The sequence below is a fragment of the Podarcis tiliguerta genome, assembly GCF_965153285.1.
Source record: "Podarcis tiliguerta genome assembly, chromosome: 13".
NCBI lineage: Eukaryota > Metazoa > Chordata > Lepidosauria > Squamata > Lacertidae > Podarcis > Podarcis tiliguerta.
In genome coordinates, this window is record NC_139546.1 from 38,034,030 (window position 1) to 38,051,827 (window position 17,798).

At 46.5% G+C, this 17,798-nt stretch overlaps 2 protein-coding genes and 1 long non-coding RNA gene across 4 annotated transcripts; 2 read left to right on the plus strand and 1 right to left on the minus strand.

The window, feature by feature from the left end:
- The first annotated feature begins 134 nt into the window (after positions 1-134).
- Positions 135-3,879, plus strand: TMEM265 (transmembrane protein 265). The gene is made up of 2 exons (XM_083409824.1): positions 135-739; positions 3,128-3,879. The coding sequence occupies exons 1-2, from the start codon at positions 533-535 to the stop codon at positions 3,287-3,289; spliced, it is 369 nt and encodes a 122-aa protein (XP_083265950.1). The 5' UTR covers positions 135-532; the 3' UTR covers positions 3,290-3,879.
- Positions 3,880-6,788: 2,909 nt separating this feature from the next.
- PHKG2 (phosphorylase kinase catalytic subunit gamma 2) lies at positions 6,789-17,784 on the plus strand. Of its 2 annotated transcripts, none has more exons than XM_083409742.1 (10): positions 6,789-6,930; positions 9,034-9,162; positions 9,452-9,627; positions 10,691-10,745; positions 11,497-11,562; positions 11,677-11,840; positions 12,155-12,245; positions 12,815-12,968; positions 15,448-15,573; positions 16,850-17,784. In XM_083409742.1, exons 2-10 carry the CDS (start codon positions 9,068-9,070, stop codon positions 17,132-17,134), a joined length of 1,212 nt encoding a protein of 403 aa, XP_083265868.1. In that variant the 5' UTR covers positions 6,789-6,930; positions 9,034-9,067; the 3' UTR covers positions 17,135-17,784. The 2 variants fall into 2 exon arrangements, with proteins under 2 accessions (XP_083265868.1, XP_083265869.1); XM_083409743.1 differs by lacking the exon at positions 6,789-6,930 and adding an exon at positions 7,042-7,214.
- LOC310662755 lies at positions 12,475-15,441 on the minus strand. The gene is made up of 2 exons (XR_014504308.1): positions 15,134-15,441; positions 12,475-14,756 (listed from the first exon to the last, which is right to left on the minus strand). It is a non-coding gene; the product is annotated as an uncharacterized lncRNA (long non-coding RNA).
- Positions 17,785-17,798: the final 14 nt, after the last annotated feature.

Below are 17,798 nucleotides of genomic sequence, written 5' to 3' on the forward strand. Positions count from 1 at the left end.
AGCTGCCAGGTGTGTATAAAAGTGTTTCTGAGAGGTGAGCTCCCAGCCTGCGGATGTTGGATTATTCTCAACATTTCTTCCTTCGGAGGAGCTGTACTGAAGACTGAGGAACTGGGACTTATTTAGGCATAAAGAGGATCACACCCTTTTGGCTTCAGGTGAATTAATTCTCGGGCGTTGCTACCTTATCATTTCTATAACACTCAGCTTGTGAAAGACGTTTCTTTAAATTCCACGTTTCCTTTCGCAGCGGTGAGGTAGGGCGATAATACGCCCAGGTATTTTACACAAAGGAAACTTGAGGCCAAGAGCGAAAGTCACTTTCTCAGTGCTGTACAGAGAATTCACAGAAGAGGTGGGGTTTGAACCTGACCCTCTTAAGATCGAACTCTCCACTAGCTATTTCAAGCTCCTGGCTTGGAATTTAGAAGCACAAATGTGGACTCAGATCATCACTGATCGTGGCGATAATTGAAATAGCAGAGAGAAAAGAGCAGGCTTGTCAGCACACTTCAGCAACTTTCCAGTTGCTATGGAAGGAGAGCAGGAGCTCAAAAATGGGACCCTTCAGCAAGATGCTGCAGAGACCATCGTGATGATCCCAGCCGACATCCAGGAGAAGGACATGCCTGCCAAGCCCCCTTCTTTTCATAAGCACAGACTACGCAATCTGGCCATATTTAGCATCATCTGTGGCTGCTCTTGCATCGGAGTCCTAGCACTGATCTATGCAATCAAGGTGAGTTACCTGCTGCTTTGACAAGGGATGTGGGTGGGTGGGACAAGGGATGCAGTGCAAGATTTGAACCAGTTTCTAGGGAAAGAATTCCTGGAGGCTTAGGGAGGGGAAGCGGGTTCGATATTGATCATACTCAGAGCAGAGCCATTTAAATTAGTGAACATGGCAAACTTGGATCCATTAAGTTCACTAGGTCCACTGTGAGTACACTTTGGTTAGAGAAAACCTTGTGCCTTTACAAATGTATTTACTGATCAGACGAAAATCCCTTGGGATCTTAACAGCTTCTGCCATTCTCTTGCCTTCCTTTCCAGATAAATAACTGTAGTTGTGCCTCCTTGTGTGTCCTTGCAAGTGTGCTTTTTAAACAAAAACAAAATGGGCAGCTGGACCCACAAATGGGCAGTTACAGGACAAATGGGCAGCTCATAAATTCAAGGCATGCCAAAGTTATATTATGTTAGGCGATGTAAAAAGTGACTGGGAACCAGTGATGTAGTATATCCAGGATTGTCATGTCAATGAAACAAATGATAGATCCACATATTAAATGGGGTGTGTGTGTGAGATGTTTCCTGAGCACAGTATTGCAGTCGTGGGCAGGAGCCACCTCACTGCCCCACCCAGGCCAATATTTACTGCCTTTGAAGCTCCCACACATTCTTGTCACATGGTGAAACTGCAGTGAATGCTCTGTGGATATATGCAATCTGAAACCAAGGCATGGCAATTGTTGCGTTCCATCTGGCAATGAGAGTCTGCTCCAGAGAACCCTTGCGATTCCTCAACAAGGCCGGAGATGGTGGACGAGATTCCCTGAGAGGGCTTGCCACCACTACTGATCTTCCCCTGCAATGTGCGACCAGAAAGGGATGTTGCCGGGTGTGCTGGGCCATGCCATCCCTCTGAAAGCCAGGCCACCCTACCTGGACTGTGAAAAGAGCCCTAGTTCCCCAGCAAGGCAGGCATTCTGTGGCATAGGCCAGATGTTCCTGGGAGGTTGGCCCTTTGGAGTCAAATCCAGAAGTGCTGGGTCCCTTAATGAGAGTCACCGCCATGCCCCTTCACGTCCCTACGCCCCTTCTAAGATTATACAACAAGCTTAGAATTATATAGCCTTAATCTGGTTCTTCTTTTTTTAATAATAATATTTTATTAAGATTTTCCATAACGTCACAAAAAGAAAAAAGAAAAATACAAAAATAATAAAGAAAAACAATTAAAAACAATTCAATTTTTCATAACATATCTTGCATTTGCTTGTTTCCTGGACCTCCCCACACCTCCCCTCTTTGTATTCCAATTCAATTTATTTATTCAGCAAATCCTTTCCCTCTTTACTTTATCCTTATCTTGATCTTAATATATTATACCTTTAAATTTTCACCTGTTAACATTCCGTTTTTACATATTCCTTCGTACCGTTGTTACTAAAAAACCCTTAACCTCAATCCAACATCATTCTAACATTCATTAATTTTATAATATTTCTGTAAATAGTCTTTAAATTTCTTCCAATCTTCCTCCACCAACTCTTCTCCCTGGTTTCGGATTCTGCCGGTCATTTCCGCCAATTCCATATAGTCCGTCACCTTCATCTGCCATTCTTCCAAAGTGGGTAGTTCTTGTGTCTTCCAATACTTCGCGATGAGTATTCTTGCTGCTGTTGTAGCATACATAAAGAAAGTTCTATCCTTCTTTAACACCAATTGGCAAACCATGCACAGGAGAAAGGCCTCTGGTTTCTTCGGGAAGGTATATTTAAATACCCTTTTCATTTCATTATAGATCATCTCCCAGAATGCCTTAATCTTTGGGCACGTCCACCAAAGGTGAAAGAATGTACCTTCAGTTTCTTTACATTTCCAACATTTGTTATCGGGCAAATGATAGATTTTTGCAAGCTTGACTGGTGTCATGTACCACCTGTATATCATTTTCATAATATTCTCTCTTAAGGCATTACATGCCGTAAACCTCATACCTGTGGTCCATAACTGTTCCCAGTCAGCCATCATAATGTTATGTCCAACATCTTGTGCCCATTTAATCATAGCAGATTTTACCGTTTCATCCTGAGTATTCCATTTCAACAGCAGATTATACATTCTTGACAAATTCTTAGTTTTGGAATCTAACAATTCTGTTTCCAATTTTGATTTTTCCACCTGGAAGCCAATTTTCTCATCCAATTTATATGCCTCCTAGCTTTAATCTGGTTCAAGGCTACTAAGATCAGAGGTTGCAAAGAAATTTAGACCTGACACATATCATCAAGATACGCTGAGAAAGGTAAGTCCAGAGGAGGAGACCTAAAATGTGAGGCTGTTTCTTTAAAATAAGTGACATCAATAATGAGGTTCTCTCTCTTGGTTTTGTCCCATCCAGGCTAGTGAGAAGCAAAAGGTTGGTTCCCAGGTATCAGCGGCTGACTGGGCTCGGAGGTCCCGGAGATTGTCTGTCCTAAGTATCAGTGTCTGGGTGTCCCTCATCATTCTGGCGCCCGTGTCAGTGTACCTCATTTCCTACCTCTTAACTCAAGCCGAATGATGATGACCCTGAAGAACATGTGACTTGGAACTTCCAGGATCATCTTCTCCTCTGGTTCCCACATACTTGCCCAGCTGGATTTAGCAGAAATGGGTATTATGTGGGTCTTTGTTACGTGCACCCTGGTTTGGTGTACTCTTGTCAAAGCCTGCTTTGCGGAGGTTCTAGAAGAGAGGCTGTGGAAATGGAACAGCTTCTGCTGCAGACATCGGATCTCTGTGGCCTGCTTCTATGGACTCACAAGGATAAAATATATATGGCTACAGTGAAATACAGGATGCTGGACTAGAGGGGCTTTGCTCTGAGCTGGGAGGTGCCTCTTCTTTAAGCTCTAGTGTATCTGGGATGTGCCTGAGTTCTTCTTGAGGCAAAGTATGTGCTCTGTCCCGAATCAGGTTTTGCTCCTGCGCATAGATGCTAGGATCCACTCCCTTGGAACCGAAGGATATTGGAAACACAGGAACATAGTTTCTGCACTGTGCTGTGTTTCTTGCTTCAATATTTTATTTATTTAATTTATTTTCAATAAGCATTTTTATTCTGCCCATCACTTATATATGCAAAAATACAAATAAACAGTTGCACTACAGTGGTTTAATGGGGGTGGGTTGTTGTTTTTTTTGTTCCACTTGTCTCTTGGGTGGCCATTACAGGAGTAGGGCTGGAAGAAACAGATAAAACATTGGACTTGGGATCTAGTGGCAGGAATAGTTGTGCCCCCTGCCAGATGTGAACTGTCATCAGCCCCAGTTGGGATGGCCATTGGTCAGGGATGATAGGAGTTGTAGCCCCATGGCCGGCGCAACAATGAGGTGACCTGAAGCGACCCACTTCTAGCAAGCTCCACAGAGGGCAGGAGATCCTGCTGCCGCACCACCACTTATTTTCTTCCAGCTGTTGCCTCTGCCTGGCCTTGATGGTTGGAGGTGGTTACAAATTCCTAGCACCCGTAACAAGTTATGGATTCCATGGTTCTTTGCGGGAAGTCATCTGATTTAAAAATGCAATGACATTGTGGGACAGATCCACATGTGCTCTAAATGTGTGGGTCTGCCCCATCATGTCAATGCCTATTTCCTTTTACTCACATCCGCTCACCGGTAATGACCTGCTCAGAAACATGATGATGCTGAGCACGTTTAAGATGCAGTTATTCTCCAAGTGCAGGCAAGCCCATTGTGAGAGTAAACATTCATTTAAACATTAACGTAAAAGGAAGCAAAATTGCCTTTGTCAGTTTATGAACCCACCCTGCTTCAAACTGAGGAAACAACGGCAGCACCTTGTGACGCTGTAAAAACGCAGATTTATGAGAAATCCAAGTCTTTAAGGTCCAATACTCTTCGTTGTTTTCTTGTTATGGAGCAGGGCAGACAATTAAAAAGGTAAATTAATGCAACATACAATATGCAGAGAAGGGCCTTCAGCCATATGTAATTGGAGGCAAGAATGGTTGGGGGGAGGGGGTCAGTCAGGCTTAGCATCCTTAGCTGAGATGAAAGGTGTTAACATTCACAACTATTTTAATCGCTGATTTCTTGTTACATGCAGGCTCCAAGGGAGAGGCTGCTGGTTAGCATCTGGAATTAGAAGTATTTGAGGGCAGTTGTGTGATGAAGTTACTCTGTGGTGTGGCTCAGAGTTGAGGGCCGCAGTGTGGCAGCTTTCTACATGATACATATACAACAGCTGTGTGAGTTGTATTGCCGACTTCGGCCTCATACATGGCATACATTTCAACCAGTTAGTCCCCCCCCCCTCCAAGAATCCAGGAAATTGTAATTTACCCTTCATAGTGCCCAGCACCCTTCACAAAGTACAGCTCTCAGGATTATTGAGGGGCAGTTATGTTGTTTGACTGTATGGTGTTGCACACAAGCCTATGTTGCCTTGTAATGCTTGATGCTGCGAAGAAGAAGAAGAAGAAGAAGAAGAAGAAGAAGAAGAAGAAGAAGAGGAGTTTGGATTTGATATCCCCATTATTTATCACTACCCAAAGGAGTCTCAAAGTGGCTAACAATCTCCTTTTCCCTTCCTCCCCCACAACAAACACTCTGTGAGGTGAGTGGGGCTGAGAGACTTCAAAGAAGTGTGACTAGCCCAAGGTCACCCAGCAGCTGCATGTGGAGGAGCGGAGACACGAACCCGGTTCCCCAGATTACAAGTCTACCGCTCTTAACCACTACACCACTTTTAATGAAAAAGCATTAATAACAACACTTGTATAACCACTACTAGCAGATGCTGGTCAGACAACAGATATAACTGCACATGAGCAGTAGGCATGTGTTACTTATTTACTTGTTTATATTAAATTTGTATACCACTCTTCATCCACAAATCTCAGGTTGGTTCACAACCTAAAAATACATGATAAAAACAAGAAAAAAACCAACCAACCAATAACCCCCTCCCTCCCACCTTAAGAAGAGAGTGAGCGATTCTTACTGCATGTTAAGAGATCACATCTTTGTCATGGCAAAATTTGGGGTGGATGAGAGACCATGTAGTTTGATTTCGCATATGCAGGAGAGGGAAAGCCTTTTGGCTCAAGGCATCCTTTTACACTTTGTGCAGCTGCCTCTGGGTGACTGGGTGTCCTACTGGAGGAATTTTCTTTTCCTATGGATGTCATGGGATGGAGCAATTTATTCGGTGGAGGAAACCCAAAGACCAACTGTGAAGTTGAGGTTAAAATGATGGGTCAGGGAGACACAGGTACAAATGCTTCTTCATCCATGATGAGCGATGAGTGACCCTGGGCGGGTCATTATCTGTCAGCCAGAACTCACTTCACAAGACTGTTGTGAAGAGTGGAAGAGGAGGTAGGCAGGAAATATGTGCTGCCTCGAGCTCCTTGGAGGAAAGATGGAATCATCATCATTATCATCATCATATTTTGTTCACAGCCAAACTCCTGATTTGCCCCAAACTGAAAGACACGAAAGGACCACCCAGGAGACCAGAGGCAGCAGTTTATGGAGATAGAAATAAAATGCACAAATTACTCCTGCTCCGTAGAGAGACCCTGGTGTATTTTTCGTTTTGGGGGGTGTTTATTGTGTAATTGCATAACAAATAACGGAAGGAGGGAAAGTAGTAGCTATGACCTCATCCTGACCTTTACTATCGCGATTATGAAACCCTGAATAACCCCAATGTTCTGCTCCCGCCCACTTCCGATCGCGATTGGCCGCTGTCTTCCCTAGCCTTCGGATTCTGAGCTCCTCCCCTCAGCGCTGTTTCTCAAAACGAGCAGCCGATGGGTCAATTCGCCTGTCAATAACGCGCTCCTTTTGCCCGCCCTTCCGTGGCTTTGCTCATTGGCTGAGCATTCTCCCCTCCCCTGCTGCCGTTCGGAAACAGCCGCTTCCTCTTTTAATCCCCGCCTCATATTTCTTCACCTTAGCGCTGATTGGTTACTGCCGCTGACAGCGCTCCCTCTCCATCCGTCCACTCACTGGATGCCGGCCTTCGTCCATCTCGACACACCCTGTTTTCTCCTTTCGCAGATTGGTGCTACTGCCCGGCCGCGCCTTTGGAACGCGACGGACCAATCAGAAAGAAGAGGAGGCGGAGCCTGGGAGTCGCCGGCTGCAGGTGGGGGTCATTCACTCGCATCCAAGCAACGGCGCTGCCGGGTGAGGATCTCGGGGAGTCCCTCCGCGTGCGCGGGCGGTGTGGGGCGGTGTGTGGAATCCCTCTGGAGAGAGGAGACGGAGACGACTCGGAAGGGCTGGACCGATAGGCAAGGCTTCATTTCACCCCGGGGCTCTCATGAGCCCCGGAACCTGTTGACAGTGCTAGGCCACGGTTCTGAAATCTACGGACAGAGTGCCTCTGAGTATAAACAGAGTGCATTTCCCACCTCTGCGTGGCTCTGAATTGAGACTTGGGAAGGGGACCTTCAGGATAAACAGCATGGGTATCTTGTCTCAGCCGCTGCATAGATTATAGTATAATAGTTGGTTATTTATATAATGAACGAAGGGCTGTCTTAGTAATGCTTACACCAGTCCTTCAAGGTAGTCCAGTGTTGCAGATGTTTTTAGAAGGGGAAGTCCTGGGATGGGGAAAGAATGAGGGATATTATGGGTTTGATCTTGTAGAAGGGGTTATGCACTCCAAATAATGTAATAGGGATTGTTTAGTAGGGATGTAATTGTTTAATAGGGATTGTGATATGCTCCTGTGCACAATCTGGATCAACTGCCAAGCCTGTTGTCAGTGCATGTTTATTCTGATTCAGAGGTGGGAAACCTCATGCTCAGGGGCCGAATGTGGTCTTCTAGCCCTCCCAACCTCTCTGTCTGGCTCTCAGCACTCTCCCCAGCCACACCCCTTATGGGCCCTGCTTTGCACACTCCTTGAATGGTTTTGCCTGGCTGGAATGTGTCCTAGAACTCTTTGCTTCCCTGAACGGAGGGTAGAGAGGGGTGTGTGAGTGTGTGTAGGAAGTAGCCTAATGTTCAAAGGTTATATTGACACTTGTTGCCCCTCCCACTTTTGTGTTTGCCCCTGTCCAGCCCTGCATGGGGCATGTAGCCCCCAGAAGCTTGTCTAGAAGGGAATGTGACTGAAAAAAGGTTCCCTTCAACTGTTCTTATTTGGCTATACTCTGCTTCCATGATCAGAAGTGGTGAGATCCTGATAACCAGCTGCTATAAACCACAGGATGTGCTCAGGTCCTGCTTGCGGCCTTCTCATAGGCATACGGCTGGCCACTATGAGAACAGGATGATGGCCAGATTATTGGTCCAACCCAGAAGGCTCTTTTTATTTTCCTAATTTGTATTGATACCCAGGAGATGTAATCGCAGTGTATTGTTTCAAACTCACGGTTGTAAGGATCTATTTTGAAGGACTAAAGAAATATGAGAGTCAAGGGGATGTAGTAGATGGCTATTGAACACACACAGTGCAATCCTATGCATATTTGTTTGAAATGAAACTCCACAGTGGCAGTCAGGATATTTTGGATGGCAGCCGTATTGCAGAGAGATCTGAGTTCATACTCTCTGTGGGGTTTAGCATAGCTTAACCGCACAGGGTTATAAGACAGCTGAAATGTTGGTCCAAGTTGCTTGGAGGAAGAAATATCAGAATTGTTGCAGTATGAAGATGGAAAACAAAGGATATAAGCTGCACCATTCATGCCTGACATTTGAAGAGCAATCTCCCTTAGATTCTGCAATCTACTCCCCTCTGCAGTCTTGCTGTAGTTATATGGTCAAGACAGCAATAAACCTGTCGTTGTGGTTGTGCCAGAGCACTGATTCAGGCTTTTTGGTCTTTTTCTTCCCTATTTGGAGAAATCTGATGCGGCCACATTGCAGTCCTCCAACTTGTTGATTTTGACTAGTTTGATGATCTAAAGGAAACCTGTGATTTGTGTCGGAGGCCTTGATAACTTGATGGCTGAAATGTGTCTGTTGAAATTGTCAGCTATGCCCTACCAATGGTTACTGCCCAGTGATGACCAAGACTGGGTCATTCTCCTTTATCTCTTCCACAATTCCCCTGAAAGTGGCATGGTAATTGGCATGTCTCTACCTGCCTCCCCTGACATCAGACATCCATTGCCTCTTATGTTTACTGCCCTTCTTAGCTCTCCAACTGCTGTGTTGCATTCCTTGCATTCCACCTTCCATGTTGACCTTTCAAAATGTCTCTTCTTGGGTAGCTGGTGTTTGAAGTATTCAGCTGTCTAAATATCACTGCTGCCATCACCCTTTGCTTTTCAGCTCTTGATCCAGAACATTCCACATCTACAATAGGATGACCCGGGACGTGGGTCTAGAAGATGAGCTTCCGGACTGGGCTGGAGCCAAAGAGTTCTACCAGAAATATGACCCTAAGGATGTAATTGGCAGGTGAGGAGTGGGTCAGGAAAGGGGGGTAATCATGGATTGAATAATGTGCTTGGATGGGGACCCATTACACTACAAGTGGATAAACTGTTTCCCTCCATATATTGTTGGACTTCAGCTCCCAGCAGCCGGCATGGCCAATCATAAGGGATGATGGGAATTGTAGTCCAGAACATCTGGAGGACTTATGGCTTTCCAACCTCTGTCCTACATTTCTTCCCCACCGTGGAGCCAATATTTTTTAGAAACTTGACGTCTCTCTTGCTGTTTGTTCATCTCTGCTCCTCTGCAGGGGTGTCAGCAGCGTGGTCCGGCGCTGCATACACAAGCAAACAGGCCAGGAGTATGCAGTGAAGATTATTGAGGTTACTCCGGAACGCATGACCCCACAGCAGCTCGAGGAAGTGCGCTTATCGACAGGCAAAGAGATTGAAATCCTGCGCCAGGTCTCTGGACACCCCTACATCAGTGAGTGACTACCCACCCAGCCCAGAATCTCTGTAACCCAAATGTGCATCCCAATATTTGGGCCTCCTTCTGAAACCCTAGTATTTTCTCAAATGTAATTTTATATTGTATAGTTGCCCCCAAATGAACCCTGCCCCCCCCAGCATCTAGGCCTTCCACCATGTTGATGATCTCAACACCCACAGCAACACCACCATGTTGACATCTGTGCCCATCTCTACTTCCTTAATCATTGCGTGGTCTCATCCTGCACACTCCTAAATCAGGGGTGGGGAACCTGTGACACTCTGGATGTTGTTGGGCTGCCAATTCCATCATCCTTGACTGCTGGCTATGCGGACTGGTAATGAGAATTGCCCTGCCCTTAATTGTTGTCGGAATGGAGGAAACCATGTTTAGGGTTTGCATTGGGGTGGGGAGCAGCAGATTGCTGGGAGTGTGGCATGTAGCAAAGTGGGAAGGGGGAGTTGAAAGGAGCAAAGGGAGGTCTGTTGGGGAGTGGCAACTTGGTCAATTGACAGAAGAGCGAGAGCAAAATATACACCAGGAGTCTTAGTTTGGTCAGAATACATTCCAGAGTTACCAGAGTCATGGTAAATGAGCCACCACAGCCGATAGAGGGTCATGAAAATTGGTGTCCTGGGTTTTTTAGACTCGCCTAGCCATGTACCATCTGAAACCAAAGGGGCGCATTGGTTGCCAAATGTGATTTCCCCCCAGCTCTCCTACCCCACTGCTGAAAGGGATGAATACACCCCCCCCCACTGCCTACTTCAGCAGTGTCTAACCTGTGACCGCCTCCCTTAAGCTGTGGGACTCTAGCTCTCATAATTTGTTACCATTGGCCATGCTGGAGGGCAGTAGATTTCCCCATTCCTAAAGCTACACAGCACTGTTAGCACAATAAGACTGTGGCCATGCTCTCTTGCATTGTAGCTGCCTGTCTCTAGGCACTGAGCTGGAGCTGTTTCCTGCCATCTTACGTCGGTGAAGCAATCAGCTCTCAAACTGTATAATCCAATCCCCCTCTTTCCCCTCCTTCTCTCTCTCTCTCCCTCTCTAGTTACTCTGATAGATTCCTATGAGTCATCTGCCTTCATGTTCCTGGTGTTTGACTTGTAAGTAACAAGCTATTGAAAAGAGGAGCTGCTGACCCACCCTGTTCTCACCAAGATGGGAAACGCCCCTTGTAGCTGTTGTGGGTCTTGACCCTCCCAAGAGGGATTAAAAGGAAAAATAGAGAGACATACTTTCCCATTGCATGTTACAGGCCCTCTTCTTCCAAGGTGGCGATCAGTCTGGTTTTGAGAAGTCATGTGTGAAGCCACCCTCAGAGAGGCAGCTGGGTGGGAGGAAGAGCCATAATAGTTGTTGAAAAGGCAAGTTGACAGAGGCAGTGGATTTCTGCTGCTAGGCTTCCAGGCCCTTGCGGGCTGAAGTGGTGTTGCTTTCAAACCCACAATACCTGTGTGCTTGCTGCTGTGCCTCTGAAATCCCTCTTCAGTGTAGATAAGTAGAGGTATTTTAGTGAGACATTGTGTGTAGGAAGGGGAGATGGGGAGAGCCAGTGTGGTGTAGTGGTTAAGAGCGGTGGACTCGTAATCTGGTGAACCGGGTTCGCGTCTCCGCTCCTCCACATGCAACTGCTGGGTGACCTTGGGCTAGTCACACTTCTCTGAAGTCTCTCAGCCTCACTCACCTCACAGAGTGTTTGTTGTGGGGGAGGAAGGGAAAAGGAGAATGTTAGCCGCTTTGAGACTCCTTTGGGTAGTGATAAAGTGGGATATCAAATCCAAACTCTTCTTCTTCTTCTTCTCCATGCCACCCCCATTGCATGTGGATTTACCCCGTCTCACATTCCCCTGACAGGATGAGACGCGGGGAGCTCTTTGACTACCTTACAGAGAAGGTTACCCTCAGCGAGAAGGAGACCAGGTAATGTGCCGTCCCCTCTGCTGGATCTGGGAGGCAGAAGCTCTCTTGGCCCGGCTCCAGCCGCGATGATCTGATAAGTGGCGGCTCCTTCAGCTTGTGTCTCTCTTCTTTCAGGTGTATCATGCGAGCCCTCTTGGACGCCGTGAGCTACCTTCACGCCAATAATATCATCCATCGAGATCTCAAGCCAGAGAATATCCTCATGGATGACCAGCTGAACATCAAACTCTCGGATTTTGGCTTTTCCTGCCACTTGAAGCCGGGCGAGAAGCTGCGAGGTGGGCATGGGCCAGTCTGAGTACAGGTCTCTGTAGGGCAGACCAGCTCAGTGATAGCTCAGTCAGTATAGCATGAGATTTTTGATCTCTAGGTCGTGGGTTCAAGCCCCACGTTGGGCAAAATATTCCTGCACTGCAGGGGGTTGGACTAGATGACTCTTGTGGCCCCTTCCAAGACTACAGATTCCGTGATTCTGCTGTGAGCAGGGTGGCTGGTCTGACTTACGCAGATCCTGCTAGCAGTGACTCCTGATTTGAGATTCTTGGGCACCAAACCTTATGCATCTCTGTAATATCCAACTCCTTCCTCTTAGAGCTGTGTGGGACTCCTGGCTACCTGGCCCCAGAGATCCTGAAATGCTCCATGGACGAGACCCACCCTGGTTATGGAAGGGAAGTGGACCTGTAAGTGACAGCTAGCTAACACCTGTCCCCCTTGGCTGAGGGATAGTTTTTGGGGAAGGAGGGGTGAAGGAAGTTCCATGACAAGAGCCAAAGCTCAGCTGGGTCTTTATACCTGTTTTGAGAGAGAGGTGTCTATTCCATGTTCCTTTGCCCAAGGGAATAGGAGGGGGGAATCAGTTGTTCTGTCCCTTTGTCCCCTTGTTACTCACCACACAGTCACTATTTGAAAATAGCTTGGAACTCTACCATCATATTCTATAGTTGGCAGAACAACTACACCCATTGACAAGATTTTGCAGGTGCTTACACACTTTAGTCTGGAGGCAAAATATGGCCTGGGTTTTGTGTTGTTGTTGTTGTTTTGAAGAGGAACAATATTTTGACTGTTTCCCATGGATGAAGCATGGTAATTATAAATAAATAAATAAATAAAAATTTTCAAGATTCCAAACATTGTATAGGGTGCTTCCTCGGCCAATATTCCTTAGTCTTTCTGCTTTGCTGTTCTCCAATTTTGGTGTTTGGGAAAAGGGCGCAGGAAATAAAGCTCTCTCCTCCTTTCCCTGAAGTTGGGCCTGTGGAGTCATCTTTTTCACCCTTTTGGCTGGCTCTCCTCCTTTCTGGCACCGTAAGCAGATGCTGATGCTTCGAATGATCATGGAAGGGCGATACCAGTTTGGCTCCCCTGAGTGGGATGACCGGTCCGACACAGTCAAAGATCTGGTAAGATGGTGAAAATCCTATCTCTTGTAACAGAACTCGAGCTACATGTACATTCAGCATCTCCTTTTAGGAAACATCTGTGCCCAGAAAAAAGAGAGTTCTGCAATGTGGTATTGTGAAGGATCTTACCGGCTGGGCCCAACTGGGATTTGCCTTCCCACCAATTCCTTATTAAATCCTATAGGATCCCTGTCTCATGCAGTTTATATACAGTGTACCTACTTTTTACTTCATAGCTGCCACTATTTAATTCCAGCTGGTTGCTTTAACCTTTTACTACATGGAGTAGCGGATTAGAGGCATGGAACAAATGGAGCTGGAGGCTTGTGTTAAACAAATAGGCATTAAAGCTTATTTAATATAAAATCATAGCTTTAATGCAGGTATTTATTTAACAACATAGTTTGATGATTGCTAAAATATGTTACTTGTGCTTTAAATCTGGCGTTGGCTCAAAAGAGGTTGCTACATAATTGTCCTAGTTCTCATCCCTATGTCAACCTGATAGCCAGATCTCCATTTTTCCGCTGCTCTGGTCAGGGTATTACTGAAAGAGCACAAGGTCGTTAAGGGTGTCTCAACTGTTAGTCAGACTGAACTCCCATCTCTTGAGACTCCTGCTCACCCCGATTGGCTTGATTCAGTTTTCTTCAGAAATCTCTCTTCTGGTCTGGTGCTTGAAGACTCAGCCATGATGGTGCTGCCTCTGAAGTCTTTCTCCTTCCTGAGGTCCACTGTCAGCTGCTGGCAACTCTGGTCAGACACCGTCCTGAAAAACACCTCTCCTGGCTGGCCTCCCTCAGCCCCTGTCTCCTGTGGTTCTAAGCTCACCTTCCGACTCTCTGGTCTCCTGACCAACTGCTCCCAAAGAATGCTGTGTCTGCCCTTATATTTCCTCCCTCTGGCCAATCATTGGGTTCTTTCTGGAGTTCCGAGTCCTCATTGGATCAATCATTCGAACGGAATGTCCACAAAAGGACCTATCACCATTTGACTTTTTCAATTCACTTGACGCTAATAAAAGGTAGAGTCCACAGCTAACTGCCATTAACTGTAAACCTAGCAAGTATGGAGCCAAATCTGGTATTTTGAAACTAGCTCCTTCCTGGCAAGACTGCCAGCTGAACCCACATACATTATATATTTTCTGACTTCAGCCAGAAGCAAAATGCTGGGTTTCCCTGCTTCTTCACACAATTAACCATTTTTATATCAAATACTTTTATTGTAACAACCTTCTTTCATTTAATCTCTGCTTTAAAAAAATCCAGTATCTTTACACCTGTGTTACACAATTCAAGCCTCTTTGTATATTTTACAGTATTCTGTTTTTGCTTGTTATGAGGAGGACCAAAGAGTAACACAGGGATCCCTGCCCTTTACCTCATAAAATCCTATTTGTTTCCCAGTTCAAGCGTCACATATTTCAGCAGCTTCTATAGTTTCAAAATGTAACTTCTAGACCTTGAGAACTAAAAACTTGTTTTTCCCTTTAGAAAGAGAACCAACATTCTCAGGATTAATCATTCTTTTTCTGCTTTTCTCAGCTTTAAGATTCATGTCTTGAATTGTGGCGACAGTGGGATAGAAGAGATCCTAGCGATTGTTGCCCATGATAATAGATGATCGCCTGAGGCTTCCAGTACTTTCACCTCTGCCCTAATTGGCAGGTTTAAAAAACAAGATTCCATTGTAGGAACGAAGGCCCTGATTAGCAGCTAGGGACATGAAGTGTTTGGCAAAGTAGACTGACAGAGGGAGCTGGAGAAGTGAGAGTCTGTGGAAAAACTCACAACTAAGTGATAAAGTGAAGGGACGCGGGTGGCGCTGTGGGTAAAAGCCTCAGCGCCTAGGGCTTGCCGATCGTAAGGTCGGCATTTCGAATCCCCGCGGCTGGGTGCGCTCCCGTTGTTCGGTCCCAGTGCCTGCCAACCTAGCAGTTCGAAAGCACTCCCGGGTGCAAGTAGATAAATAGGGACCGCTTACTGGCGGGAAGGTAAACAGTGTTCCGTGTGCTGCGGTGGCTCGCCAGAGCAGCTTCGTCACGCTGGCCACGTGACCCGGAAGTGTCTTCAGACAGCGCTGGCCCCCGGCCTCTTGAGTGAGATGGGCGCACAACCCTAGAGTCTGTCAAGACTGGCCCGTACGGGCAGGGGTACCTTTACCTTTACTTTAAGTGATAAAGTATTGGTTAGAGAATATTAGAGTGGGACCGGAGGAAATCCTGGTTCAAATATCCATTTAGCCACGAAACTCATTGGAAGACTTTGACCCTATCTCCCAGCCTAACTTAGCTTGCAGTGTGAGAACCGTTCATGCTGTATTGAGCTTCTTGCAGGAAGGGTGGGATGAAAACAGATTATTATTATTATTATTATTATTAGCCCCTGAATTGCTCAGCCTTCTATATTGGGCGCCAAATATATGCCCCTCTCCCCCAAATGTCTCTTGCCCAACTCTGTGTGTGTGTGTTTGGCAGATCTCACGACTGCTGCAGGTGGATCCAGAAGAACGGTTGACAGCTCAGCAGGCCCTGCAGCACCCCTTCTTCCAGCAGTACGGTGGCCGTAAACACAGGCTCTTCAATCCGCACCATGCATTCAGGGCAAGTCTCTTGATCCTCCTGCCATGCAAATGTTTCCCACACAGGAGGAAACATTGATTCTAAGGTGGTTCCTGCTGCAACATGTGCAAGCGTTTTCTAAAAGCAATGTGTTTGCTTTTTTCCTTCATACCACCCCCACCCCCTCATGTAATCAGTGAATTGACCAAAACCAGTATGATGGATCAATTAGGGCTTCTTAGTCAGTTTGTGTGCCTCCCCCTTCCCAATTTGATCATCTCCTTTCAACGCTGGTGCTTTATAGCTTTCTGGTAATGTGCCTGAAACTTTGTGGGTCTTTCCACTTGTTTCTTCCGTAGTCCTTTGTCACTGATTCATGGAGGGTGTCTATCAATAAGTAGTGGTCATGATTGCTTTATGATATGGGATCAGGGGTAGCAGTATGCCTCTCAATACTACTTGCTGAGGAGCAGAAGTAGGAGAGAGGGCTGTTGCATTTATGTTCCATTTGTTGACTTCCCAGAAGCACCCGGGAAGCCACACTGGAGAAGTGGTTGATTTGCTACCAGGCCAGGTTCACGGTCCTTGTGTTAATTCACAAAGCCCTAAACAACTTGGGTGCAAAGTACGTTCAGGATGGTCTCATGCATTAAACTCCCCCTTGATCACGGAGATCCTCTTTAACAGTGTTTTCCAAACATTTCATGTTGGTGATACACTTTTAAGATATGCATCATGTTGTGACAGTAATTCAGTTTTACTAGCAAACTGGAGGTTAAACTAAGCCCTTTCCAGCCCCGGGAGGAGTGTGGGGAGCGTTTGTGTGACTCACCTACACACTGCAGCTGACAAACCAACGTGTCATGACTCGCGACACACAGTTTGGAAAGCTCTGCTCAAACAGGACACCTCTGGAGGTTGCCCAGGCCCCTGAGTTTCATTTGGCCTTCACTAGAGGCTGTGCCTTTAGGCCCTGCCCTGCTGAACTCCTTATCCGGAAGAGGTTTGGCAGGAAAATACCTTATTTCAGTCTGCTGAAAACTACTGTTTAGACCACTCTTCACAATAGGAACTTTTTTTTTAAACCAACCAGTATCTACTGATGTTTTACTGATACTTCTACACTGATTTTATTATACTCTGTCCATTGTAAGCCACCTTGATATACTTTATGAAAGTGTGGATTACAATCATTTAAATAAATGAATTGATAAATAAGAATGCTGGACCAGGTGGGTCTTAGTTGATGTTCTCTCCTGCTAACCGTCGAGGTCTCACTTCCCATATTGACACTATTCCTGTCTCTTTCCCGCGATAGGTTCTTGCATGGACTGTGCGGGCCTCTATCCGCATCGTCTCCAACTACCGGCGGGTACGGCCGGTCACCAAGGAGATGCTCATGTGCGACCCCTATGCGCTCAAGGGGGTGCGCAAGCTGATTGACGCGTGCGCCTTCCGCATCTATGGGCACTGGGTCAAGAAAGGGGAGCAGCAGAACCGGGCCGCCCTCTTTGAAAACGTCCCCAAGGCCATCCAGCTTGTCTTGCTCAGCACAGAGGGGGAGGAAGCCCCGGCGTCTGCGGTGGATGATCCTCCCAACTAAACACCCGGTTGCTGCTCCCTGTGCAACTGTGGAATCACTGGGTCCCTGAACGGAGAAAGGAGGCAGGAGCCACGTCAAGAACTGTCCCACCACCTTCCATCTCTTCTTGGGGGAACGGCAAGTGCCTCCTGCGGGGAGGTATCCTCATCCTTGCATGCGAAGGGGGGTCCAATTTCCTGGGGAACAAGGACTTCTTGGCCTTCTGGAAAGAATTCCTGAGTTTGTGGCTGTCAGAAACTAAGGGTCCCCTAACATACCTGGGAAGGGCCCTGAGATCTGTGTAGGGCAAGAATACAGAGCATCTGAATTGTTAGATGTGTATGGATTAGGGAGGCTTATCTGTGTTGCCAGAAGAAGGACTTTTTGTCCTTGCATCTCACAGTAAGAGGACCTGCTACCTCTTGCCCCTCAAAGCAGCCAACTTCACCATTGCTGAGGGACCAATCCTTGCATATAGCCAGTATGGGTGGTCCAGGGAGGAAGGGGGTGGATTGGGATTGGAAATTGCAGAGTTCCCTTTCCCTACTAGCAGGAATTGGGCCCGACCCTTCTCTGTAGATTATATTGTATTTTATTTTCCACCTGGTTGTGCCATCTTTCCACATCCATGATGTCACAATTAGAATAAAATGGAACGTGACCAAAACTGATGCCAGACTTTGGC